The 26,848-nt window shown below is 52.0% G+C and overlaps 1 protein-coding gene across 1 annotated transcript in view; it reads left to right on the forward strand.

Annotated features, from left to right (window-relative positions):
• Window positions 1–26,848, forward strand: part of ABCC8 (ATP binding cassette subfamily C member 8) — a 73,226-nt gene that overhangs the window by 24,198 nt on the left and 22,180 nt on the right. Inside the window, exons 9-17 of the mRNA XM_080815601.1 lie at window positions 4,422–4,556; window positions 4,927–5,089; window positions 13,875–13,915; window positions 15,193–15,338; window positions 17,012–17,117; window positions 17,293–17,409; window positions 17,797–17,872; window positions 18,600–18,705; window positions 26,461–26,493. Of these exons, the coding sequence (XP_080671727.1) occupies window positions 4,422–4,556; window positions 4,927–5,089; window positions 13,875–13,915; window positions 15,193–15,338; window positions 17,012–17,117; window positions 17,293–17,409; window positions 17,797–17,872; window positions 18,600–18,705; window positions 26,461–26,493 (923 nt within the window). The remainder of the gene's footprint in view (window positions 1–4,421; window positions 4,557–4,926; window positions 5,090–13,874; window positions 13,916–15,192; window positions 15,339–17,011; window positions 17,118–17,292; window positions 17,410–17,796; window positions 17,873–18,599; window positions 18,706–26,460; window positions 26,494–26,848) is intronic.

Here is a 26,848-nt window from a genome sequence, read left to right on the forward strand (position 1 = left end):
ACCCCCCTGGAGTCTCCATGCGCTGTACCCCTGGCTCCCTATACTGTCTCACACTCGGCAAATGATCTAGCCATCTCTCTTGTCATTAAGGCTTTTAAAAAATTATAGAATAATCCCATGCGGAGCACTTTTGCAGACCTTAAAAGTTATGTTGCAGCAAAGTACTTATAATTACATCGAAAAACGTTCCTGATGTATATTTAAGCCAAAAAAGTAACAGAATAGTATATGCAGTGAGCTTCACACTGGATTGGAATGTGTGTATATATACATATTTGCACAGACCCACACAGAAGAGAGAACTAGAAGGCCACATGGTGGGATTATGGTAATTTTTATTTTCTTTGTGCATTTCTAAATTATCCAATAAGCATGTATTATTTTTGAAAATCAAAACCATGATTATTTCTAAAGCTGGACAACCTTTGGGGCTGGCTCTGAAGGAGGTGTGTTCTCCCTCAATGATCGTAGGCGAATCCTCAGCATGGCTTACCTGACCCCTGGCCTGGTCTCTCATCTGGAGCTTCTACCATAGAACCCATGCTTCCCTCTGGTGCTCAGACCAGAAGTGCAAATCCCAGAGCGCCTGCAGGCTCCATTGAGACTGCCTCATGGAGAGGATGGTGTCTGGACTTTGGTGAAACAGGTTGATTCACATACTTACCCTGCCTGAGCCTCAGTTTCCTCATCTATGAAATGGACATGATTCCTACCCTTTAGAGTTGCTATGAGGATTCAGTTAGGTGATCTAAGTAAAGCGCCAAGCAGAGCATCTGGCACAGAGTGGTCACTAAGTAAATATCAGATCCCTCAAAATTGCACACTTTGGTGTGAGTGAGGACTTTATTGATCCAGAATCTATTGTTCCTTGGGGTGCAAATTCCATAAGCCTTCATCTCAACTGATATTTATTGGGCTTTCTTATCTATAAAGCTTATATTTGAAAGACATTATAGGAAAATAGAAGGAGAGGCTTGCACAGGGTGTCGGGTAGGCATCTTGATGGGGAGATAGGGTAGGGAATCTGATGGTCCTTTTTATGGGGACAGCCCTTTATGCCATCCCCATTACCACTTACCCATGCCTTCACCCTTGCCCACCCCCCTTCTCTGCTGGATGGATCAGTGACTACAGAAGCTACAGAAGGGCCTAGAGAGCCTCATCTAATACAGTTACCGGCCTTTTGTCCACAAGAACACTTTCTGTTGTGTCCCCTTAAACCAACTCCTTTGAAGGAGCTTGTCCACCAAACCCACTGTATTGTCATCATTACTATTACTTACAATGTTTATAGCACACACACCATTGCTAGCAATACTAACTAATACTAATAAACCTTGCCCCATCCTCTCTCTCTTGCGCAGTTAACCCTCCCAACACCGGGGCATGGTAGTTTTGTCTCCACAAATCACTTACCTTTCCTTATTTATCATGAAGTAGCACTTGGTTTTCCATTTTTAATTCCTTTTTTTTTCTTTTAAAGATTTTATTTATTTATTTGACAGAGAGAGATCACAAGTAGGCAGAAAGGCAGGCAGAGAGGGAGGGGGAAGCAGGCTTCCCGCTGAGCAGAGAGCCCGATGCGGGGCTCGATCCCAGCACCCTGAGATCACGATCTGAGCTGAAGGCAGAGGCTTAACCCACTGAGCCACCCAGGCGCCCCCATTTTTAATTCCTTAAAGGCTGTACCTTTGCCACTGAGCAGAGCTTTCAGCAGCCCTCAAGACCAGTGTTTCCACCCAGAATTGACTCAGTGCCTTCGACTTGGTCAGGATGCTCTGTGCAGCCTGGCTGCCCACAGGTCACGTGGTTTTTGAGACTACTAAAACCAGCTCAGGAGCCCCACTGCTTTACCCCCAAGGCATTCCTTGATTTCTAAATTTTTTTTTTTTTTGGTCACATATGCTTTTTTAAATTAAGATATAATTCACCCATTTAGAGTGTGTAATTCAATGGGTTTTAGCGCATTTGGACCTATATAACCATCATCACAATTTTTGAACATTTCCATCACCACAGAAGGAAACTGTGCCCCTGGCACTCACTCTTCATCCCCTCCCACAGACCTAGGCAATCTCTGATCTGCACATACTTCTGAAAAATCTAATGAAACCTTCTCAGAAAAACCAATGTGCATTCACACACTTTGCCTACAATTTCAGGGGCTTTGCTGGCCACCTGAAGCTTATGAACACGATGTTAAGGAATTCGGCAAGAGTGGGGACTTCTTTGAGTCCTCATCCCGCGTGTGCTGGAGGCCTGGGGAGGTTGGGCCGCACAGTGAGCTGGTAGAACACTAGTCCCAGGTATCTCCTTTCTGTGGTTCCCTAGTGACAGAGTTCCCACAAGGCCTATTTATTTGTTTGTAAGAAGAGGCTTGCCACCTGGTCTTGATCTCTAACCACGTGCCGATATCATTCTGGGTATATATATTCATTTAATTTTCATTGCAGTCCTGCTAAGTGGAATTAAAATCCCCATTTTAGAGGCACCTGGGTCACATAGTCATTTGAGCCTCTGCCTTCGGTTCAGGTCATGATCCCAGGGTCCTGGAGTTGAGTCTCATTTCGGGCAACCCACTCGGTGAGGAGTCTGCTTCTCCCACTGCCCCTCACCTCCCAACTCATATCCACTCTCTCTTAAAAAAAAAAAAAACAAAAAAAAAAACCACCATTTTAAGGTTGAAGAAGCTGAAACTCAGAAAGGTTAAGTAACTTGCCTAAGGTTGCACAGCTAAGTGCCAGGACTGCATTCAAACTCAGTCCTACAGACTCCAGGGCCTATGATCTCCCCACTACTAGATCACTTTCTTAACTTGCAAACAGGGGCTACAATAGTCCTTGTTTCCCCGCTCTTGCTTTGCATACTCAGAATCCCTGATTTCTGGTCTATTCTTCCAGAGGGGGGTCCCTGCAGAACCCTGCAAAATAAAGGAGTGGACAGAAGAATTTGGGGAGCGTGACAAGGGGCGGGTGGAGGGTGAGAAGGAGCCTGGAAGAAGCAGCAGCTGTATCTCCAGGTCCTGTTCCAGCAGCGGCCGGCACTTGGAGGTGTGGGGGTTCGGGCACCAACCCCCAGCAGGTGCCGCAGTGGTGACTCTGGGAGTCCCCTTGGTGTCTGGCCCTATAAGCTGCTGAGTGATGCCCCGATTGCCTCCGTATGAGGACAGCTGATGAAGAGACTGGATGCCAGGGATAATTTGGGGGTAGGATGATGCGAGCAGAGCTGGGCAGGAGTGGGGGTTCTTTATTTCCTAACGTGCTCCTCTGCACCCCTGTGCCAGCATTTAACCTCAGTGAAATCCCAGGAGGCAGGGGGTGACGGGGTCACTCACCAGGCCCTAAGATCCCGCTAACACAAGAGGCGTTCTGTGATTCACAGGAATTACAGAGCCGCCCACCCGCTCCTCTGTCCTTGAGGCAGTGCGAGGAGCTCACTGCCAATTTCGTGTAAGGTTCGGGGAGTGCAGGGCCAACCCAGGCAGACTTTTTTTCCCCCCAATTAAGGAAGACAGCACATCTGTTCCTTTAGAATAAGCCTGAATTTAGAGCTGTCTGCCTTTGAAGGCAACCTGAGAAATTGTCATCTCAATGCTTCAGGGGCTGGCAAGGGTAATTTACACTTCTCATCAATATTCAAAAGCAGGCGGTCATTTGCATAAAGCTAGAAACAGAAGAATTTTCTTCTCAGAGAATACTTGCCAGATTCACTAAAAATGTGGAGACACCAGCTTTCTTGTACATATGTGGATCTATATTACAGATTATGGAGTGAATCTGCCTCTAAGAATTATAAAAACCTCTATTTAAATCCAAAGACCACTCACTCTATAGCATGTCACAAATTTAAGAGATCATTTTCATTTTCTTATATACGTAATAACTAGCTTAATAGAAGACAGTGCGTCTCTTATTTTTAAAAGATGCCAGGAGCCTCAGAGTGAAAGTTGAACGGCCGGCCCCCGGACCGGTTTTGTCCGGCACAGACGGATGCAGCAGCACCCCTGTGCTCATATGTCACTTTCCTCCCCACCGGAGGGAACTGTCAGCTTCGCCAGCGAGCAAACAGAACAAAAGGTGCTGTTACAGCCATTGTGCAAGCTCAGCTCTGAGACTCCCATCTGGAAGGTAGATTTGGAGAGAGTTACTGCCTTAGCCGGCTGGCAGATCAACACAGTTGGCGATCAGCGCCCCCTCCCCCTCCTGAAAGCACAGCTTGCATGAGACCCCATTGTGCTAGTACCTTTTTCTGAAATTGCTTTGTCACACCTCCTCCTCTGGCCCTCTGGGGACAGCTGGGAAACTTGGGCACCAAGGCATGCCCCTCCCTAGGGGACTGGGGAAGGGGGGATTTTGACAACACCCCCTCCCCCAGGGTAGCCATTGGGTCAAAGGAAACTTACCCCCATGACCCTTCCTCAGATCATCGTGGGTGTGATTCTCCTCTACTACATCCTCGGTGTCAGTGCCTTAATTGGGGCGGCTGTCATCATCCTCCTGGCCCCCGTGCAGTACTTTGTGGCCACCAAGCTCTCCCAGGCCCAGCGGAGCACACTGGTGAGTATCCCGGGTGTGCTCATGCCCCCTTTCCCCATCCTCTCCCCATGCGGCTGTTTGCTCCCTCTCCCTGTAGGTCAGTGAGGCTCCTCTCTCTTACCCCAGATGCCACCAAACAGGCACACGCAGGTGCACACACATGCCCACGCACGCACGCGTGCACCCACACTCTCGTGGACCCAAAGCAGATTACTTCACGGGCCAGGCCTCAGTATCTTTGTCTGTGGAATGGGATGAATGGAGAAGGCAGGGGGTGTGCCTGTGGGCACAGGAGCTGGGCACTGTCTGTGAAGCGGTGAGGGCATTCGCTCGGCTCCTTCCTCTTGGGTGGGATGGGGGCACTCCTTTCTGACTTGGTGGCCCCTGGCAGGAGTATTCTAATGAGAGGCTGAAGCAGACCAACGAGATGCTCCGTGGCATCAAGCTGCTCAAGCTGTACGCCTGGGAGAACATCTTCCGTGCCCGCGTGGAGATGACCCGCAAGAAGGAGATGACGAGCCTCAGAGCCTTCGCTGTGTACACCTCCATTTCCAGTGAGTGCCCGCGACTGGCCAGCCCCATGCGCTGCTGCTTATGTGCTGGGAGAGGGGGTCAGGGCTTGAGGTGGGAGGAGAGGCGGCAGAGGCAAGGGACCTGGGCATCACCCAACCCAGGGGAGCCTCAAACTGTCTCTTGGAGCCGAGCCCCGAGAAGTCACAGTGTGCTCAGTCACTTACCCAGCAAATGTATATCAACAGGCTCCTGAGCCCAGGGCACTGTCCTGGCCCTCAAGACACAGCGATGACAAAGACAAGGGAGGTCTTTTATACTCCATTGAACTGGTATCTTATTGGGAGGCAGCAGTAAATGAATAAACAGCAACAGCTTTGAATGCTCTGGGATGTGAGGACTTGCTGCCCTGGGGCAGCTACAAGGAAGCTTCTATCTACCCGGGGTATGTTCTTAAGGAACAGAAGTTCAAACTTGAGGCACTCACAGATGTAGGGGCTGAATCTAAGTAGTTTGGAAACCCCAAGCCCAGAAAGTGTGTGTGTGTGTGTGTGTGTGTGTGTGTATACAGGAAAAAAAGACCAAAACTGGGAAAACTCCTACCGTCCCGGCAGACACACATATTACAACTACTTTCCAAAGAACATGGGGCTCTGCCAGGGAAAAATGTACCACCCAAGTAAGAGCCATTGCATGCAAAACGATAGGAGAATTATTTCTTCAACACCTGGAAATGATAGGACAGCCTGAAAGAGATCATAAAATAAGCATGTTCAAAATAATTGAAAAGCCAAAGGAAGGTGTGAAACCCACAGGGTAAAACAGAAAAGTATCAGGGGGAAGAGAGTCAAAAGGACTTCTGGAAATTACAAGTTTAGTTATCAAAATTAATTTGGTGGGCGGGTCAGACCTGGACTCATGGCGGTCAGGTGACCCATGGGATCCTGGCCCGAGTTGATCTTATGGTTGGTCTAGTGGCTTCCCACGACCCCACCTTGTTCTGCTTGCTGCCCAAGTGCATGGTTGGGATGGAGATAGTTAGTGGCTGGCCGACATCACGCTGGTTCCCTGGCCTGTCCAGTTTCAAAGCCAGTGTGGCAGGAAGGGCCAAGGAGAGGCCCCCAGAGAGGAAAAACAAAAACAAAAAGGAAACAAAAATGACTCAAGTGTAAAGCTTAAATTAATTAACATACCTGAAGAGAACGTTTGTGAGTTAAAAGCTAGATCTGTGGAAGTTCCATAGAATGTGACAAGGAGACGTAAGGAAAGTGCTTTCTGCCAGTTGAGAGAACCAGTTTACAGATGTGAAACGGGGGGCGGGGGGCAGTGGGTGTCTTCCTGAGGCCACTCCTGAGGTTAACGGCATGGCTCAGGCTAGATCCTCTGGAGCCTCGTGCTATTTTCCACTAATGGCTGGGCACCCATGTGGCGTGAGGAAAACTTTGACACTCTGGGGCGCCGTTTTCAGATGATTTTCTCTGAGTAGGAAGGAAACAACCAAGAATGGGTTCTGACGGGAATGGAAATGAGGGAGGAAGTTAGGAGGGATGCACTCGGCTGACCACCACCCCCAGCTGAAGTGGGTTCTTTTAGTGTGCCATGGAAGAGACACCGCTGTGGGGTTCACTGGGAGGGTGCACTGGGCGTGCCTCCCAGATAGGGTCATGGAGAATGAGATGGCCGCTCAGGTCGTCTGTGTGTTCCTGGTGTTCATATTGGCTAAAGAGAGGGTCTGGTGGGGCCAGGGGGCCAGCATCTGAGCTGACATGTCTCCCAGGGCAGGGCTTACACTGAGCACCCCAAGCATCCCACCTCCCAGTGTCCATCCAGATCATGGTGTCCTGTGGCCAGACCAGCTACCATCCATGGCACCAGTCATGGAGCCTTTCTGCAGAGAGTCCTGCTAGGGCCTGCTTTTCTCAGAATGGAGTGGTGAATGTGGCAGGCGGCCGCGGCTTCCTGGATTCCGCACCAAGACACTCGAGGTTCCTGGTGTCTCCCCTTGACCCTCAGCCCTGCCCATGCGGCGTTCGGGGCCTCTGAGCACCCTCATCCTCAATCCTGTGGAGAACTCCACAGGACTGATAGGAGAAATTGGAAAGGAACGTGTGGGGAGCTCAGAGAAACCAGTGCCTGCAGCCCCAGGCCCTTTCACTCTCCTCTCTGCCAGCTCTGCCTGCCTCTGGGCCTGGTTGTGGTAACAGTAACCCCACACCGTGTATAACCCAGTGAGGACACCTGGCTTCCAGACATCTCGTCAGTGGGAACAGCTGCTGAGATGAAGGAGGGTTCCCCCTCACAGCCAGGTGACCTCCTCTCCCAGCAACAGCATAACAGGGTGGGGTAGGCAAGCTTCCCACTGCTGCAATGGGAGATAAGGAAGGGAAGCAGCAAGGAAACTGGGGGCACTAGGCACCCCATATTCTTTGCAGCTAAGTAGGGGCAGCCACAGGTCATATAGATGGGGGCAGCTCACAGCTACTTTGCTCCTGGGAGAGATATGCTCGCTTTCTGCATCCCAAACCACAACCTGGGATGTACTGTGTATAAACAACATCGTGTGATGCCTAGGTTCCCAGGCTAGCCCACTGAGGCCTATCTGGTAGGTGTTCTTTGTCTCCTGGAGCTCCCAGAAGACAGGCCAGGGCTTTGTAAAGGTCCTGGGGCCGGGAGGATGTGGGGAAAGGAGATGCCTGGTTGTCAGGGGGCTGAGATGACTGTGTTAGGAGTGAGGGGCTCTGGAGCCAAGCAGCGGTCTGTCCAGGGCTCAGCGAACTAGAAGGATAAACAGAGCATTCCAGGCTGGTTCTTGGAAGAGGGCAGTGGGAGGGAAAGGGAAGTGCCCTCTGGGAGGCCTTTGAAAGCTAAGTACTGTTTACTCGTGTTTGCCCTTTCTGGGATGAATCTGTTCCTCAGCCTCAGCCGTGGGAGGGGGGAGGCCGGGGAGGGGCATCTCCTGGCTGCAGGTATAAACTGTGAGTGTGTTTTCGCTTCTTTCCTCCTGCACTTCCTGCCTTCTGCTCCCTGTCACCAGGGATCAGGACACAGGTCATTAAGCTTGAGGTAATGGGGCATCTTCCATTCTCTTTTTCCTGGCGCCAGTCATGGGGTCCTGGCGCCACAGAAGAGCCCCAGAGTCCCTCTTCCTGACGGGGTCTGTCCTAGTGCTGCTGCTGGGCTTTCAGCTGGTCCTCGTGTGCCGGGCAGACAGACGGCTGGGCAGACTAGGGCACTTCGGACACTCTGTTGGGTGCCCTCACCATCAGAGCCCTGAGCTGGTGCAGGGCAGGGCAGGGCGGGGCAGGGGGCTGAGAAGGAAATGGGTACAGTTTCCCTACCATCTAAATCCAGAATTGAAGAAAAAGAGATGCAGGTCACTCAGCAGGGGTCGAGTGAGCCCTGCCCCAGGTGCCCAACCCTGTGCTAAGCCCTGGGAAGGGTACAAGAGACAATAAGTGGTGCTCCCCATTTTCCAGGAGCTTCTGCTCTGCTGAGAAGTCAGAGCTGCCGTGTGTGAGATAGTGTGGTATGGAGCACGGCGCGGCGTGGGCCAGCCCTGGGCTGGCCACCTAGCAAGCCTAATGGCACTCAGTCCTCACCACAGCCTCATGAGCTATGTGGCTCTACCGTCCCCGTGTGCTGAGGCTCAGGGAGGTGAAATGACTGGCCCGGGTCCACAGCCAGTAAATGGCAGAGAACAGAGAAGAAGGAAGTCCCTGTGGGCTGGGAGCTCACCAGGGCTTCATGTAAGAAGTGGCTTGAGCTGTACCTCGTTGGGTGGGCAGGATTTCAATGAGCAGAAAATAAAGTGAGGAGAAGCTGGAGGTAGTGCTGGGGCCACTGCCCTGAGAAATTGGTCCCTTATTTCCCTGCAGAAGCAGGTGACTCTAGGTGTCCAGCCCCACCATGTATTGGAAGACAGGCTTTGCAGGAGTGATAAAGGGGTCCTAGGTCCCACCTGTGGACCCACAGACATGCTGCTGGTTCATGGTGTCCTTCATTCAGCATCCATCCCAGAGCCTTCTCTCTGTGCCAGACTCTACCAGGGCCTTGTGCATTAACGAGGGGCCAAGCACGATCCTCTGCCTCACAGTTGAGAGAGACTGTGTGGTGAACAGTGACCGTGAATGAGGACAGAGCCAGGGGCCCAGTTCCAGATGCCCTGCTTTCTCTTTTGTGGTACTTACCTGACCCTGGCCTCATTTGTTTCTCTCATCACTTATCTGATAAATATTTACTGAGCGCCCATGACAGGCCAGGACCTGTGCCAGGCACAGAGGATGTGGTGCTGAGAAGAAACTGTGGTCCTGCCTGTGGGTTCCTCAGAGTCTCATAGGGAAGCCAGACGTGCAACTGTGTTGTGAGTGAGAGGAATAGTGGGCGTATTCTAGGTCTCCATAGTGTTCTACCCAACCTAGTCTCTATGGGTCGTGGATGTCAAGGAAACCTTGTCAGAGGTGCCCAAAGGTTGACTCGAGTTTAGCCAGATGAGGGGAAGAATGTTCCAGACACAAGGGCCTAGAAGTGAGATCAATGATGGTGTGCTCAAGACTGGAACATAATTCGGTGAAGAGAGGGTACCAAGACCAGATCGTGCAGGAGAGCCACGGAAAGAGCGTAGTAAAGGACAGGTGTGTTTGCCATCACTTCAAGTGTTCTGTGGTCAAGGGTCTTTGGTCTTCCCAGCTGGTCTGAACCATACCCAGGGGGGTCCTCCTTGTCCTAAAAACCAAAAGACAAACCTCCAAGCCCAACTGTGCCACAATGAGGGCATGGGGATGGGCAGCGTGGTGCTGGCGAACCCCGTTCTCAGGCCGCCAGCACCTACCGGGCCCTGGTTATTCTTGGCGAGTCTTACCCCTGTCGTTCTCCGTGGAGGCCCTGCCTCAGAGCAGGCAGTGTGGCAGGACAAGGTGACCTCTAGACCAGGTCCTGCTTTCTCCTCCAGCTTCTGCGAATTCCTTCTGCAAAGTCTGCTTTTCCTCCCAGGGGCCAGAGCAGCTACAGTGTGCGGCTGCTGCCGATCCTGGCCTGCAGAGAGGAGAGGGGGCTGAGGGAGAGTCAGGCAGGTGCATCTGGGAAGGGACAGAATCAGAGTACCTGCTGGCCCTGCTGCCGCACAGACTCCACTGCCAGCAGTGCACCCCCACCCCCACCCCCAGGCTGCTGACTGACCATCCAGTTGGATGGGAAAGAGCCATGTGCTTTCAAAATACCTATCCCCCTCCAGCAGGTGCGCCTGCTGTTAGGCCCAGCCCGCAGCCCACAGCCCCTCCCCTGTCCTCCCCCAGACAACCATGAAACCAGCCAGAGGCACGGATGGCTGGCTGTGCCTCCTGGACACATGGCCTCTGAAATATTTATCAGTGCGATGGAAATGAAAAGCTCCTGGTCCTGCGGTGCCCGCTGGGGCGCCCACAAGGCCAGGCAGCCTTCCTGGAGCAAAGCTGGAGGGGGCGGGGGGTGGGGGAGCTGTCGATCGGAGAGCCCTGCTTTGGTTTGGGTTGATTTGTTGTTTGCTTTGTTTTTGGAGGAGGGGGGTATGCAAAGAGGACACAACTGTTCGTTACTATGCCCCCAGGACCCAGGACCCAGGACCCAACATAACACCTAGGGCAGGGAAGATCCTCAATGAGTCCTTTTTGAAAGAATACTTCTTAAAGGGCATTTGGAGAGGAGGTTGTTAAAACAGCACGGACCCAGATGTCTACACCATTAGAGAAAGGCTTTCACTTCCAAAGGTGGCATGGCAGGCCTGCCTACGTGGGGTTACACTTTACCAAAATGGTACCCCACTCACACAGGATTTTCTAATCTGCTTTCACGTAGAACTTTTTTCACATTACTTCTTGCTCCTTAGCATTTTGGATCTGAGCACTATCATGTTCTCCCCCCACCCCCCGTACTTACCCCCCCAGGTCAAATCAAAATGAGTCAGCCCACCCCATGCCAAAGTTGGAGAGAATTCAATTCTTGGTCATAGTTCCCACCACCCTCAATGTCTTACGGGGCGTTATGGGGTTCAGGAAAACAGAGGCTCAGCCTCAGGTCTTCAACTCGTGACAACTGGGACACCCTGCTCCCTTCCCCCATCCTCACCAGGATACTAGAATGTCTGCTGAGCTCAGAGACCTGCCAGAGCCTGCAGTGCCCCCTCATTCCAGCCATGTCCACCCCAGGGCCCAGTGGGGTGGTCTTCAGAGAGGCCTTGATAACACCAGCAGCTGGTGATTCTCTTCCCCCAACTCCCATCCTGAACGGGACCAGAGTTTGCAGCACAAAGGCTGTCCTTCCAGAAGAGGGTGAGGGACGTGGAAAATTACATTGTCATTCGCTAACGTCTCCATACAACAACAGAACCAGGCAGAAATTAATTATATCATATACATTCTCCACACTGCTGCATCAGCATTGGAAAACTCATTTTCAAATTTATTTATAGCTTGTCTCATTCCTCAAAGGGGTTCAGAATAAGGAACAAAATCGGAAAAAAATAAATTAAAAAAAATTTCACGACCAGAGAAAACATGCAGCAGAACAAAATATCAATTATCACACATTTCTGACTGCAAAATCTCCCCTAGAGTTGATGTGCCACATTTACTAAAACAGCCACTTGGCATTGAATGTTGTCAGTTTCCTTTGTCTCGGGTGGTTTACTGCTGTGCTTGTGGTTTTGTTCTGCTGTGACAGATAGCGCTGCTGCTAACGCCATCTTGCTGCGGGCTTTGCGCTTCGCCTGAGTGAGGATTCAAGAGAAACTCCCACGAGAGAGATTACAGGATCAGAAGGTCTCAAGTTCTGTGTGGCTCTAGCTAACAGAGCACCAGATTGCTTTCTCAGCAGAGTTGTACCAATTTGCCACCTAACTTCTGGTCTGTTCTTGAGCGGGGAGTTGAGCCCCAGATGTGTGGGAGGGAGTCTCGGGGTGGCACTCACCGATGGGGACGGGCAGGAGAGAAACAGACGGAGGCCCCTGCCTGGAAGGAGCTTTCTGGAATAACTGGCCCTGGAGGGGATGAGCATGGCTACCCCAATATTTAGAACCATACGGTCGGTGACGGTCAAGGGCCCAGGCCTGCTGGGGTCCTCCTGTCCCTCCCTCTCTCTAGCCCGTGATGGCTCTGCTATGTCCTGTGTTCCCAATCTGAGTCCCTTATGCCGTAGGAAAACCGATAATGTTTGTACTGCCTCCTGCCAGAGACCCTGAGGGAGGTCTATAGCACTGTGGAGGGTACCCTGAGACCATAGTGCCTCCTTCAGGAAGGGCAGTTAAAGGTCAGGTATGATATCAGTGTCGATAAAAAGCCTTGTGCTCAGAGAGATTAGCAGCACCCCCAAGGGCACCGGCTGGATCTCTTCCATGAGACTGGGAACTCTCTGATAGTTGGGACTGCTTCCCTCATCAGATTAGGAAGTCCCCCAAACGTGGGCCCAATGTCTTTCCTGTCTGCTGGGGAGCCCCCTAGAGGCATGTTCCCTGTCTCCCCATCATAACGGGGACTTCCTGAGAGCATAGTTCTGTCCCCTTCCTCAGACTAGGACCCCCACCATGGGCAGAGGCCATGTTCTTGTCCTCACTTGGGCTCCCACATCTCCAGAATACACTGTGTATGGACTAGCTGGTATGGGATTCTTGGAATAAGTAGACAGTCAGCTTCTCGGAATGGTGTTGGCCATCTGTAATTCGTGAGTGTCCCCGGAGACTTCACCATTCATTACACAGGGGCCATGTGCCCAGGCTGATCCCCTGGCTCCTGGCTTCTTCTGCGTTAATTTGGCTAATTATACAAACAGACTCGTTTCTAGGCTGGTCTGGAAGAGGCTCCTGGAAGCAAGGAGAGGAGATGGGAAGATGGCAGGTAGAACAGGCATTTCTTCCTCCAGGGGGTCTACTTTCTGGAAGTTTAGGCCTGGGGTCAGGGCTCTCTCCAGCCTCTCACGCCTTGGGCCAGAGGAGCACGCCCCGTGAGGCAGAGCTAAGCTAAGCTGAGGCAGCACCCGGGCTCGCAGAGCCTGTACCCTGCACTATCCCCTCTTACCTTGGAGGAAGCCGGAGTGTGTGAACAAGGACATACAAGTTAACAAAAATCAGGTGAAGAAACTGAGGCACAGGAAAGGTAAATGACCTGCCCGAGGTCAAGGACTGCACCCTTCTCTGACTTAAGTCCAGCTCTCTTTGCTCTCTGGGCTCCCTATGAAGGGTCCAAGGGCCACACTCGAAACAGAATAAGGAGGGGACCCCTGTTGCAGCAAACCAGCTGCCCCCTACCTGGGCCTGGCCGCTAAGCCTTAGAGCCAAGAGAGACCCCTTTTAAGCTGTCCTCGGTTACTCATACCTCAGTGTGGGGGAGGTTGAAATCCTTCCCAAGAGCCTTGAGAAGTTAGGAATCCTCTAAGCCTCAGAGAGAACCTGGTTTGGAGGGATACAGGGACCCAAAGCAGAGGAAGGGGTAACAACTTAGCACCCCCAGAAACATGCCCTGCTGACCTCACAGAAGCCCAGAAACGGTCAGCTCTCCAGTCCCTTCTCACCACTGCGCACAGGGCATCCTTCACACTGGTCAACCGGGGAACAGGATAGAAGCATTTAAGCTTTTGTCTAGAGGCGGGGTCTCAGACACAGGGGATAGGAGTCGGAGGGAAGCAGGGTAAGGGGCCAGAGGGGCCGCACGGTTAGCGTTCTGCCCCTCCCCTGCCCGGCTCCGGCCTACCGGCTGGAGAAAAGACCCCCTGCGCCAACCCTGCCTCCCTCCGGGCCACCCTGGGCAGCTTTATTTTTAGTGATCTCATCCCTCCCACTAATCTTCCCTTGTGCTTCCTCCACAGTCTTCATGAACACGGCCATCCCCATCGCAGCTGTCCTCATCGTAAGTGGATCCCGGCTCCGTCTCTGGCTGGGGTGGGTGGCAGAGCGTGTCTGTAGCGAGAGGCCGCCCAGGGTTTGGCCTTTCTGCCCAAGGACTTTGGATGATGCTCTCAGCAGTGGGACTGAAAATAGGGCAAGAGGTTGAACGTCTGTATATGGAGCAGATCCCTTCCCGACTCCAGGCCCTCCAGGCCCAGACGACCAACGGCTTAGGCTTTAAGAAATCTCACTGTCTTTTAAAAAGAGCTATCAAACTCTTAAATTATGAAAGTAAGACATGTTTATTGCAGAAAAGCTGGGAAATTCAGAAAGGAAAGGATGAAAAGAATTTAAAGCACCCATAATCCCACTGGCAACATCTTTAATGTGTTCCTTTCCAGTCTCTTTTTAAGGCACATAATATGACATTTTTACAAAAATAGGATTGTGCCATACATGTAGTTTTGTAACCTGCTTTTTGAAATTTAAGAACATGGCATGAACCATTCTCCGTGTCATTAATATTACAGTGGAGTGATTTGATCCCAAGCCTTGTGGGAGCCCAGCAGTGGGGGCCCGAAGTGTGCCCCTCCAGAAAGGCCCAGGCCCCCACTGCCCAGGGCTCCCGTCCGGCTTCTGTGACGGCCAGAGTTCTTTAAAAAGATGGATTTGTTTCCCCCCCGGGGCTGGTGTCCCTGAGCTGTGGTGAGTTCACAGCCTGTCAGGGACACTTGGGAATTCACTTTTGACATGATTTATTGGGCTGGTCCTGGCCTGGCTCCTTGGGGAACTCTGGGTAAGCTTAAATGCTTCTATCCTGTTCCCCGGTTGACCAGTGTGAAGGATGCCCTGTGCGCAGTGGTGAGAAGGGACTGGAGAGCTGACCGTTTCTGGGCTTCTGTGAGGTCAGCAGCGCATGTTTCTGGGGGTGCTAAGTTGTTACCCCTTCCTCTGCTTTGGGTCCCTGTATCCCTCCAAACCAGGTTCTGGGAATGATCGTGAGGACATTTTCCCTGACTGAGGACCGCTGTCCGAGGGGGCAGAGCTGACCTGACCTGAGGGCTCCTCTTCGGTCATCCTGACAAGGACGGGGCAGGACAGGGGGCAGTAGACTTGACCCCCCAGCTCACAGTCCTAAACTTGCTGGAGACGTTTCCGGGAGCTGAGTAAAGATGATGAAGGGGTCTCGAACTGAAACTTCTCCCTGGGCCCCTTGTTCCAGCCCAAGGGCTGAGGGTTGCCTGCATGGGAGAGGCCCAGGCTCTGAGTCACGCATCTCACATGTGCCTCTGTCCACAGACCTTCGTGGGCCATGTCAGCTTTTTCAAAGGGGCCGACTTCTCACCCTCGGTGGCCTTCGCCTCCCTTTCGCTGTTCCACATCCTGGTCACCCCACTCTTCCTGTTGTCCAGCGTGGTCCGGTCCACAGTCAAAGCTCTCGTCAGGTGAGAGGAGGGTGCAGCAAGGACACTGGACAGGCAGCTCGTGAGGTGGCCCCAGGGCTTGCACCTGTGACCACGACAACTACAGCTGTTTGGTCCAAGACATGTTTCCCCGTTGACCTGGGCCTCACAGAAGGCGGTCATAGTTGGCCAGAGGGACTTAGCCTTGTGTGGCTCCCCTCCACGCCATCCCTGAGAAGGAATCAGGCAGCTGGTTTATATACCTCCAAGGAGAGGGAACTCAATGGCCCTGGCAAGATAACTCCATAAAAAAAAAGAAGAGAAAAAATGCAATGTTGAGGCAAAACTTGTATCTCCTCATAAATTCTACCTATCAGTAGGTGGGTCCACCCTCCAGAGCCCCCCAGAATGAGCACTGTGCCTCCCTGCATGGTATCCACTGAATCTTTGTCTTCCTCAGGCTGAACATCCCCTTCTCTTTCCACGGGTCCCAGAGCCTTCCTGACCCTGGTCAGTAAAGCAGCTTTCCCCTAAGTGCCTGCATGTCCCATCCTTCGTTAGCCTGCAGCTCTGGGAGGCGCCTACTGCTGGGCTCTAGAGCCCCGTGGCTGCTCTCCCAGTGGCGTCACCCTCTTGGGGATGAAAGCCGGAGGGTGAGGGGCTGAGGTTTTGGCTGGGGAGTTCCATACCTGGAGTGTGAAGAACTCCCAGAACCTCTGAAATAGCTCTGGGGAGAGTCGGCTGTGCCATCACCCATTGCCGGTGGGACCAGACAGTAACAAATGTGCTCTGTACCTGAGCCCCTTCAGCCTTGAGGAAAGTGACCTCCCCTGATGCATGAGACCCTAGCAGGTCCTATGCAAGCTGGCAGAGAGATGGCTGTTGGAACCAAGTCGCTGATGGAAGGAGCAACTCACACGAGGAGCCTCTGGCCAGGGTTCAAGGATAGAAGGGGGCATAACACTGCAGAACTGTGGTCAAAGGAGTATATAACTAGGGAAGGCCAAAGATTAGCTCCCATTTCCAGGCTTGGCTGGGCTGATTCAGGTTAATTAGCCTTGGCATTGTGCCATCTAATGACCACCCCCTCCTCTCCAGCCCAGCCCAGCTCTGTGATTCTGTATAGAAACCATGGTTTTGAGGACGCTGCCCATGTCGGAAGTCCCTTGTGCTGACACAGAAGCATTTCCATAGGCAGACAGTCCTAATCTCGCTGACCCCAGGCTATCTGAGGCCTTCTCCTTGAGTTGGGCATAATGACACCTTTCCCAGTGGTATTTAATTATATGCTATAAAGCATTTAACTCAGTATCTGGCATATAGCACGTGCTCAGTAAACACTGGCTATTGTTGATAACCAATCCCAATCCTAACCAACCCTAACAATGACCAACCTTAACTCCAAAAGTAACTGATAAAGCCCAACACCAATGAACCAGCTTTAACATTTAACTAACGTTGAAACCAACCAAGCTCACCCTAACCCAGACCCTAACCCAGTCCCACATACTGGTCAACACTAACAAATCCAGGTAATACCGACTGCCCACCACAGATGTCCACTCGTCTGGCCCCCTCCAGTATGGGCTTTGCAGGGACAGGGCCGCAGGACCTGGAACTTTCTCAGAGCTCCTCTCTCAGGCCGTGCCCTCCTCCCTCTCCCCTCCCCTCTGCCCCTGGCAAGGGTGAGGGGTGTCTATGTGCTTCCTCTGCAGTGTGCAAAAGCTGAGTGAATTCCTGTCCAGTGCAGAGATCCGTGAGGAGCAGTGTGCTCCCCGCGAGCCTGCACCCCAGGGCCAAGCCAGCAAGTACCAGGCAGTGGTGAGTGCCTGCCTTCCCCCACCCCCTGCCCCAGTCACTCTCAATGTTTTTCTCTAGTGCCTGTACCTTGTGCCCTGCCATGTCCTATTTCTGCCTTTCCTCATTGGAACAGGGACTCCCTTCCCTGCACATCTCCCAGACGTATAGGCTCTTACCTCCTCCTGACCATTCCCAGCCCCTTAAGGTTGTGAACCGTAAGCATCCGGCCCGGGAGGACTGTCAGAACTTCACAGCCCCACTGCAGAGGCTGACCCCCAGTGCAGATGGCGATGCTGACAACTGGTGTGTCCAGGTGAGTCCTGGACCCTGCACCCCCATGCCTGGCCCCCCAGCACCATCTCCAGGAGGGAACTCAGCATCAGAGACCTATGTGATGAGTCCTCTGCCCTGGAGGTCACCCTGCCTGCTGGGAGGGTTCACAGAGGTCCCAAAACCAGGGACAACTCTTCCTTCTCTGTTGAATGGGGGAACGCGTAACTCTCCTCTTGGAGACGGTGCCTCGGGCAGGGGTCAGCATGAGGAGGCCATTCTCTCTCTCTCCCCTGCCCTAGAAGTGATCCAGGGCCTGAAATCAGTGTTTTTTGGCTTTCGTTGGGAGGGGGGAGGCAAGAGACCATTCACACTGAGAGCCCAGCTGCCCTTCTGTTTTCTTTCGGGCGGTGGGGTACCACCAATAAAGATCATCGGAGGCTTCTTCACGTGGACCCCTGATGGAATCCCCACGCTGTCCAACATCACCATCCGCATCCCCCGAGGTATGGCCCAGCTCGCCTCTCCAACATGGTCTGAGGGTGTCCCCTCAGAGGCATAGTGGAAGGGTCCCCTCCCCGTGTCTACTGAATGACGTGGGGAGAAAAAGAAACACCGGCATGTATTGAGTACCTGCTCAGTGCTCACTCTTGGTGGGTACTCTGGGGTATGAACACCAGAGAGCGGTGGGCCGAGTCCTCCAGAAGTCCACGTGCTGGTGGGAGTGCAGCAGCAAGGACAGGACTAGACAGCAGGGCCTTGATGTCCAACCACCTGGGGCAGACATCCGGGTGTTTCACAAAAAGAAGAGCAGCCCCGAGGAGCCAGGGAAGGCGCTATGGAAGGGCTGGGCTTTCTGGGAATGAGCAGGATCCCTGGCATCCCTGGTGGGTCATGAGGCATGGTGGGCATCCTGGCAGAGGCAGTAGCATGAGCAAAGCATGGAGGTGGGATGGAGATGGGAGCCAGAGTGGCCTCTGTTGGGACCAGGAGGAGCTGGGCTTGCTCTGGGGAGCACCAGAAAGAAGAAGCAGGTGCTTAGGAAGGAGCAGGGGATCACTGGTAGAGGAAGGACCTGGGAGGTCTCCAGAAAGAAGGGCTCAAAGGGGGATTTTAGGTAGGAGGAGAGCAAACGGGGGTCCCAGGATTGGGTGTATCTGCTTGTCTGTCTGGGTGGTAATTGTTCGGACTCCCTCCTGCTCCAGTCCCATCTGCTGCCTGCCCTTCCTGCAGGCCAGCTGACCATGATCGTGGGGCAGGTGGGCTGCGGCAAGTCCTCGCTCCTCCTAGCCACCCTAGGGGAGATGCAGAAGATCTCAGGGGCTGTCTTCTGGAACAGGTACTAAATGCATCCTCTGGGCTCAGTTAGTGGGGAGAGCAGACAATGAGCAAGAGGGCAGCCTTTCTTTCAACTGTCCTCGGGGGAAGGCACATCATGCACTTATCGGGTACTCCACCAGTGCTGTTCGTTGTTATTCTCATCATCATCATTAGTACTTACTAAACCCTTACTGTGTGCCAAGTGCTTTGCTAAGTCCTCTGCATGCATTATTTCACTTAATCCTTATGACATCCAGCAAGGTAAGGACTGTCAGCAGTTCTCGTTTTATCCATGAGGGTTAAACTCTTTGCCCGAATTCACTCAGCTAATAAGTGGCTGAGCTGGAACTTGAACTGCCTCCCCGTGGGGGGGGGGGGACTGCGGCACAAACACTGGTTTCCAGCTTGGTTATCCACAAAACCAACGCCAACCGCCCCGTGGGTGTTTCGGCGAGCCAAAGATAACACAGACAAGACGTGGGTTTCCGCACAAAGATCCCTATCTTAATGAAAGAGCCAGAACCTCAGGTTGAGTCAATCATGAATCTATTATTTATACCCACGTACTTCCAAAAAAACCACTTGAAACTAGTTGATCAAAGATACATGTAACATAGAAGGTTTTTAAAAAGCAAAGAAAGGCAGAGAAATGAGGAGGGTGGAAAAGGTGTACAGAAGCCTGGGTGGGGCCTAGCTCGGGCCCCCCTGCCCCCACACCCACAGCCCAAGGCAGGGGGGACCTGACAGGTTCGTAGAGCGCATTCGGGAATAAAGTTTGCAGCCAATCCAGCAGAGGACAATCTTTCCCTACAGTCATTTCTAGGGGGGAGATTATCATTCAAGAGGTCAGGTTTTTCATAAGCCTGAGTACAAAATGGAGCACAGAGAAAGATCTTGGGTCCAGTGTCTGAGGACCTGTAGGCACCTCCATTCCCTGCTTTTCCAAAATGTCCCTGAATGGTGCATCCAACAGAGGGCAAGTTTTCCTCCTCAGTGGGGCTGTGGGCTGGAGGACAAACCCTTTGGGTTTCCTGTGACTTCAGTGTCTGGAGTCTGAATTCCATCAGGGACAGAAGGGTCTCTGCCTCCACTCCCCATCTTATTTGGGGGATTTCTCAACACGGCCTGACTGGGGAGACCCTTTGTACCAACTGTCCCTCAGGGCTCTGAAGGGAGGAGCCTTTCCCTGTTGATTGAAGGTGTGTGTCTGCTAAGGGAAGATGGGATTAAGGAGCCCGGAGATTGGGGCTGTCCCTGGATTCTTGGGATTGTGACCCACTCAGCATGAGACAACCCCCCCCCCCACTGCCCCTGGCCTGATCCCTTGGCTCCAGTTTCTTCATCTCTTCTCCCAGCCTCCAACCCCGGGTGTCCTCACAGCATCATCAGCCCTCTCTGTCCTCTGCAGAAGCAGCAGGCATGCTTGGCTGGGGTTCAGCCCTGCCCCCCCCACCTCTTCTCCAAGCATTGCCAACCCTCAGGGTCTGACTACTGCCACCTCTGTCTCTGGAAGCCTCTGCCCCAGCCCAGGAGATACAAGGGACCTCTCTAGGGCAGCCAACATTGAGCAGCCGTTATGTGCCAGGCACGGGACAAGGCCCTTTATTTACTTCATTGTCTCAGTCAGTCTGCCTGCACCAAACTCTGTGAGGTAGACATCATTAACCCCACTTAACAGATAAGGAAACTGAGGCAAAGCAAGCGACCCAAGGCCACCCAGCTCTTAAATGGCAGAAGTGGGATTTGTCCCTAGGTGCTCAAGTACATGGGCTTTCTACTGAGTGCTGAGAGAGCAGGAGCTCAAGGGCAGTGTGAAGAAATCGTTAGGCAGACAGTCCCAAGACCAGCCGCCCACTGTGGCCAGGATACCTCCCTACCTCGTTCTCAGAGCCAAAGCACCGCCCAGGTGCTCACAGCTCTGTCCTCGTGACCCTTGCTCTCAGCAGGCAGCGGGGCCCCAGCTCCTGGCTAGGTTTGAGTCTGGGGGAGGGGGTGGTACTGAAATGTTCTCGCTTCTCCAGGATCCATTTTGCCCTCCTCCACGGTGCAGCGTCCCTCCCAAGCAAAGCAAGCCACTTCTGGGGAGCCTGCAGCCCACCCTAGGAAGTTGTGAGACTTTGTTTGCCACGCAACTCAGACTCCAGTCTCTACACTGATGTGTTCACTCACCCCCTGTTTATTGAGCATCTACTGTGTGCCAGACCCTTGGCACAGCAACAACAAGGCAAAGATGGTTAAGACATGGCCCCTGCTTTTATGGGAATGGAAAGGAGATCGGGGCCCTAATTGAGCATAGAGCAACAACAATGACCTCTGTGGCCAAGGAGAGAAGGCTCATGTGGATTGGTGTTGGAGCCTTGAAGGAGGAGCGGGTTTCATCTGATGAAAGAGGCAAGGAAGTGTAGAAGAGGAAGGTGTTCCAGGCAGGGGTATCAGGATGGCAAAGGTGTGCTGATAGGGAAGAACGTGATTCTGGAACCTGGAGCCCCGGAGGTATGGGATGCAGTGGCAAACAGCAGGAAGGGGGCTGGACTTGGCTCTGACACCCCTATAGACTAGGCCCGGGGAAGTAAGATTTAGCCTGAAGGCTGTAGAGGAATCATACTGGTGATGAAGGAAGCATGGTGGGGTGGGGGTGGGGGGCGAGGGAGGAGCTGCAGAAAGGGAGAGCAGTTAGGAGCCCATTACAATGTACAGCAGCTGGGGGAAGGAGTCTGGACAGACATGACTCAGTTGCCTTCATCTGCTGTTTGCCTCTCAAAATCCGGGACATGCACAAGCTCTCTCCAGCCCACCTGTCGTGGACAATGAGTGAGTGAAGTGTGGGGGCTGTGTGTCGAGGGCCCCTTGCAGGCAAGCTCCGCACCTCAGACACTGTGCCCAGGTCCTCGGGGGAGGCTGCACTTGGAAAGCAAGCCAAGAGCAAAATAGCATTTAACCTGGCAGCCTCTCCTGCAGGCCTGCCTGTCTGCAGCCAGAGGCTGGGGCAATGGCAGGCTGCCCCTATGTTTTTGTCCACCCCGCCGCCAAGGCCTGCTGACCAGGCAGCCAGGAAGAGCTCCAGGGGGCAGAGGGCAGGGAGCTGGGGGATTAGGAGGCACAGAACAGCAAATACTCTGGAGAGGGGTTGGTTTGTACGGCCGCTCATGTATTCTTTCAAAGAACAAATGACGAGTGTGGCTGAGCAGACAGGAGCAAAAACTCTGGAGGCAGACTGCCTGGGTTCAGGTCTGAGGTCTGTGCTTTGGGAAATTCCGTGACCTTTCTGGCCCCGTCTTCTCTTATTCCCATGGGGCTGATGTGAGGCTTAACCTAGCGTGTAGCAGGTGCCCTATAAATATTATCATAAATATTATTCTTTGACAATGGATTTCTATGGCAGGTACAGAATTCCCCTGTGGCTCTTGAATGCATTCCGGCTTGTCTCTCAGGAGAGATGGTAGTCAGCTCCCTGGGCAAGGAGACCATATCTTATTTGTCTCTGTATCCTAGAGCCTTTGCTAAATGAATTCCTTTGCTAAGGAACAAACCAGGAACAATATATGACCTTCCAGAGACCACCATCATAAATGTGTCTTGACCTATCTCTCCTCCGGCGTGCCTTTGTCTGTGCTGTTCTCCTAACTCGGAGTTCCACCACGCAATTCCCCACCAACGTTTGGAAAGTGGGAATCCTGTCTGTGCATGCCTGGCACTGTGGTGTGATTACCTGCTAATGTGTCTTTCCCATGACACGGAGCCCCTTGAGGACAGGACTGAAGGGTTGTCCCCCAAGTCCCCAGCACAGGTGTATTTTGTGAACTTCTCTGTGCAGACTGCAAAGAAGACCTACCCCAGGGAACTTATGGGTCCTGGGTGGACAGAGGCATGCAGACGGAGCCCCAGGGTGGCACAGAGGGGCCATCTGGTGAGGGCAGCGGCCCTGAGCAGAGCCGGCACATGGGCCACCGGCTCCAGGTCTCAGGGAGAACCACATGCCTCCCCAACATGCCATTTACTAGCAGGTGCCCTCCAGCGCGCAGCTCTCTGCTTCAGCTCACTATCAACCTGGGAATCTGTGAACTCTCTCCTTAATACCTAAGAAGAAAACGCTTTGAAGAAAAGTTAATATTAGCAGATATACTCCTGTGAAATTCTTTCCCTAGAAATGAGGAATAGGGCTATTAATGACCACAGCAGAATGATTTTAAACGTCCCCAGGGAGCCAGCAGGAAGCAGGGCCCTGAGGAAAGCACTGGGTGGGGGGAACGTTCCATTTCCTGAGGAGGAACTGTAAATCAGCCTCCCCGGAGCTCCCTGATGCCCCTGTTCCCACCACCTGCTGTGGCATCCACATAGGAACCGTTTGTTATTCTGTCTGTGCCCACTCAGGCAGCCTGTTTGCCCTGGGCTGCCCTCAGAATGCTGTTGCCTTGTGGGGGGTTGGTGGGAAGGCTGCCTCCCAAGACCCTTGATGCCCCAGGAGGTGAGAAACAGCCTCCTTTTGTGACTATGGTCCAATCTGCCCTGTGGTCCAATCTGTCCTTGCAGTTTCTGGAGGCTGTGGGGAGTAAGGGTAAAGGGCTCAGGTGACCCCAGGTTTCCTGGAGGAGGCAGATGTGGTGAGGTGGTAAGCAGACAAAACAGGGGGCCCTGCATGGAGGTGATGAACCAGGCTTAGAACCCAGTGGTTTTTGGCCGTAGTCCTGAGTCTGCCCCTCGCTTGCTGTGTGACCTTGGGCAGGTTATTTCACCTCTCTGAGTTTTGGTGTCCTCATTGGGACAATGAGAAAAATGTTTTCCTCTCTTGGAGACTTGGTGTTAGGACCCAATGACATTAATTGGAATGTGCTCTGTGGGTAAAAAGTAACATTTCAAGGCAGCTACAGACCTGTTAAGGGCAGGATAAAGGGACCATGGGGACCCAAAGGTTCTAACTTCCTCTCTAACCTGTTCTGCCTCTTCCCTGTTTATTGATTGCTGGGGTCTTAAGCAAGTGGCAGGCCCATTTGATTCCCCCTCCGCATGCATCTTTGGGACCAAGCATGGAGCCGAAAGGGTGATCCCCCAGTTCTGCAACCCCACACCTTGCCTCCGACCAGCTTGGAGCTGTGTTTATAACATATTCTCCCAGTGTCACTGAGGTTTGTGCCATTATCCCAATTTTATACCGAAGGAAAGAGAGGCTCCCCTAAGGGAAGGGACTTGCCAAAGATTTCATACCAGTGAGTCAAGAAACTCCTCAGAGATGTGCTTCAGATCCCATATTTTTTCCAGTTCTCTGTGCTGCCTGCCGTCCTGTGCTGCCTCTTCCTCCAACCTAGAATTCCCTCCCTGTCTGCCCTCGGTCCTCCCCCACTTTCAGAGTTCATCTCAGCTCTGACTTCTTGGAGTCTTTCCACACTCTCTCTTATTTCTTCTCCCCCAAACTATTTTTTAAATTTACATTGTTCTCTGATTCTAGAAGAATGTCCATTAAATTAGAAAACTTACACAAGTATAAAGAAGGTAAAAACCACCCATTTCCAGTCTTCTCTCTATGCATTTGCTAAGTGTTTGTGGGTCCTTTTCCCCGAAATTTCTAGAATACTTTCTTATTCCTACTTGGTTTTTGACTCATAACTCATAACTTTTTGACTTCTGTACCTGTCTGATTTGCTCTACCAGACAGGGAGCCCTGTGAGGGCGGGCTCTGGGCCTCGATGCCACTTGGTACACACACACATGCCCAGCTCCTAGCTAATTGGAGGGAAGGCCATGGGGTTGGAGAACTGGGGGGGAATTGTCCTTCGGCTCAGTGCTTGGTTCCAAAGGTACAGAGAGAGGAGGGATGAAATGGTCCCATCACATTTAAGACCCCAGTAATCAATGAGAGAAAGGACGTGCCGCCTATACCATCTTGTACTTTTCAGATGGAAACATCTACACACAAAGGCTTGGGGAGGCTTATTCTAGGGAGGCTGGGACTACACTGGAAATAGGCGAAGATGTACCTGGAATCATACCCCAGCTTCCCTTCATCCTAACTGTAACATTGGGCTTGTCATGCAAACTCTAAGCCTCAGTTTCCCTATCTATAAAATGGGGATACTAACACTTCTTTAGAGTGTTGTCCTGTGGATGACAGCTTCACACTGTGCCTGGCATGAGGACAGCCCTCAGTGAGTGCTCGTCTCCATGCCTCCCTTCTTCCCAAATGACGAAGATGTCAGTTAATAACCTCCCTATATTACGGGTCACTCATGCGTTAAGTAAGGTGGTGGCTGGAAAAGATGCTCTTCCTGCCTTAAAATCCCACTGGGGATGAAAGACTCACCCAGGAGCTGATTAGAGAGTTAGGTAGTCCATTACAAAGGCTAATTGAGCAGCCCAGACAATGATGCGAACTGAGTTAGGGCTGAGAATGCTCACTGTGTGCTGGGGTCCTCAGGGAGGCCGCAGATGTGCTTTCCTCCAGGTAAAAGACAACTCTGGAAGCAGCTCTTTGCGACTCTGAAAGCAGGCAAGACAGGAAGTTTCCAGAGACAAGCTCATCTGGGCCATGGCCATAGTTGGAATTTGTAAGCTTTGGTTTTTCATCTGTCTCACGTTATCAGCTGCCCAGAAATTAAAGCAATCTGGTGGTTGGAGAATACAAGCTTAGCTGAGGTTGAGAGAATGAAAGGAGACCCCAAAGATCGGAGAACAGAATCTGAGGTGTCGTGAGACTACACATTCATCAAGATCTCCTCTCAGCTCTGCTCCTCAGCAAGGGACAGAAAGGAATTCATCAGTCTCTTTTCTGTCCCTGGTTTTGTCCATCCCAGTGTTCCTGGCCAATCACAGTGAAGTAATGTAGCATGGTCATTAAGAGCATGAAGCTCTAGAGTCAGAGAGATAGATCTATTTCCTCTGCTACTTGCTGGCTGTGTGGCTTTGGGCAAGTTACTTAACCTCTCTGACCCTCTCTTTCTTTGTAAAGTGGAGACAGTCAAAGTCAACTTCCTTCATGTGATTATTTAAAGCTTACAAAAGATGATACTATTACAGTGTTTATTACAGTGCTTCTAAAAGCTCAATATAAATGTTAGCTGGTTTTAGTGTGATTAAAGTAAGATCTGTATGAAAACAGAGCCAATTGTCTTTCCCCAAATGTGCATGTCAGAAACACCTATTTTCTTGATAGAGGGCTACTTCTGGGGGGGTTGAGAGGTGGTCTGGGGGAGGAGAGAGAACACTGGCAAAGTCAACATCAAAATTCAGGTCATCTCACTCAGACTTTTCAAATTTTTTTTACTATAATCCACAGTATGAAACTCATTTTACATCACAGTCTATTACATTCATGCATTGATAGATACGAGAAAAAATTGTCACCAAAAAATATACATCTTAACCACATGCTATGCACTTTTTTTTTTTTTTTTAAGAGCAGCTCCAGTTCACTTCCTTCACACCCAATTACTGGGTCCCAATCTACAGCTTGAAAGCACTACATAAATTGATTCTGAGCTTGACAGTCACTTTGCCTCTCTGAGCTTTTGTTTTCCCAACTGGAAAACCATCTTGATGCCCAGCCCGCCTCGCTGTGCTCTGAGCCCGGGCCAGGAGCATGGATTTAGCCCTTGCTATTTGGAGGGTGCTCATCTAGGTGCTGTGGGAAGGACAGAGACTGAGAAGAGGAAGCCACTTGGGGACACTGGGGAAGGGTGGGAGGGGCGGGGGTGGCGGGGATAGGCTGCTCTCCAAAGACCTTTGTGATGGAGAGAAATGCAGTGCAGTGAGAGTAACTTGGTTTTTCCCTTTTGTGCCCCAGCAGCTTTCCTGATGAGACGGGAGAGGACCCCAGGTACAGCCTCAGAACTGGGTTAGAAGTGGGTCCCAACAAAGGGAAGAAGCTGGGGGGCTGGGAGGGCTTGTGGGGGTGGGGTACTAAGTCTGGACTGCAGGGTCTGCAGCCCACATCATGTCAGAGGCCCCAGTCCTCACAATAAGGCATACTTTCACAACAAGGGCAAAGTCTGGTTCTTGGAGAGAAAAAACAAACTTAGACATTCCAGTCTGTGGCCTTCAAAGGTCATATAATATAGAAACACATATACAATATATCTGCGGTTTAAAAATTTCAAGGTGAATGAAATGGCTGGCTCATTCGGCAGAGCATAAGACTCTAGACCTCAGGTCGTGAGTTCAAGCTCCATGGT

Source organism: Martes martes (genome assembly GCF_963455335.1).
Source record: "Martes martes genome assembly, chromosome: 10".
NCBI classification, from domain to species: domain Eukaryota; kingdom Metazoa; phylum Chordata; class Mammalia; order Carnivora; family Mustelidae; genus Martes; species Martes martes.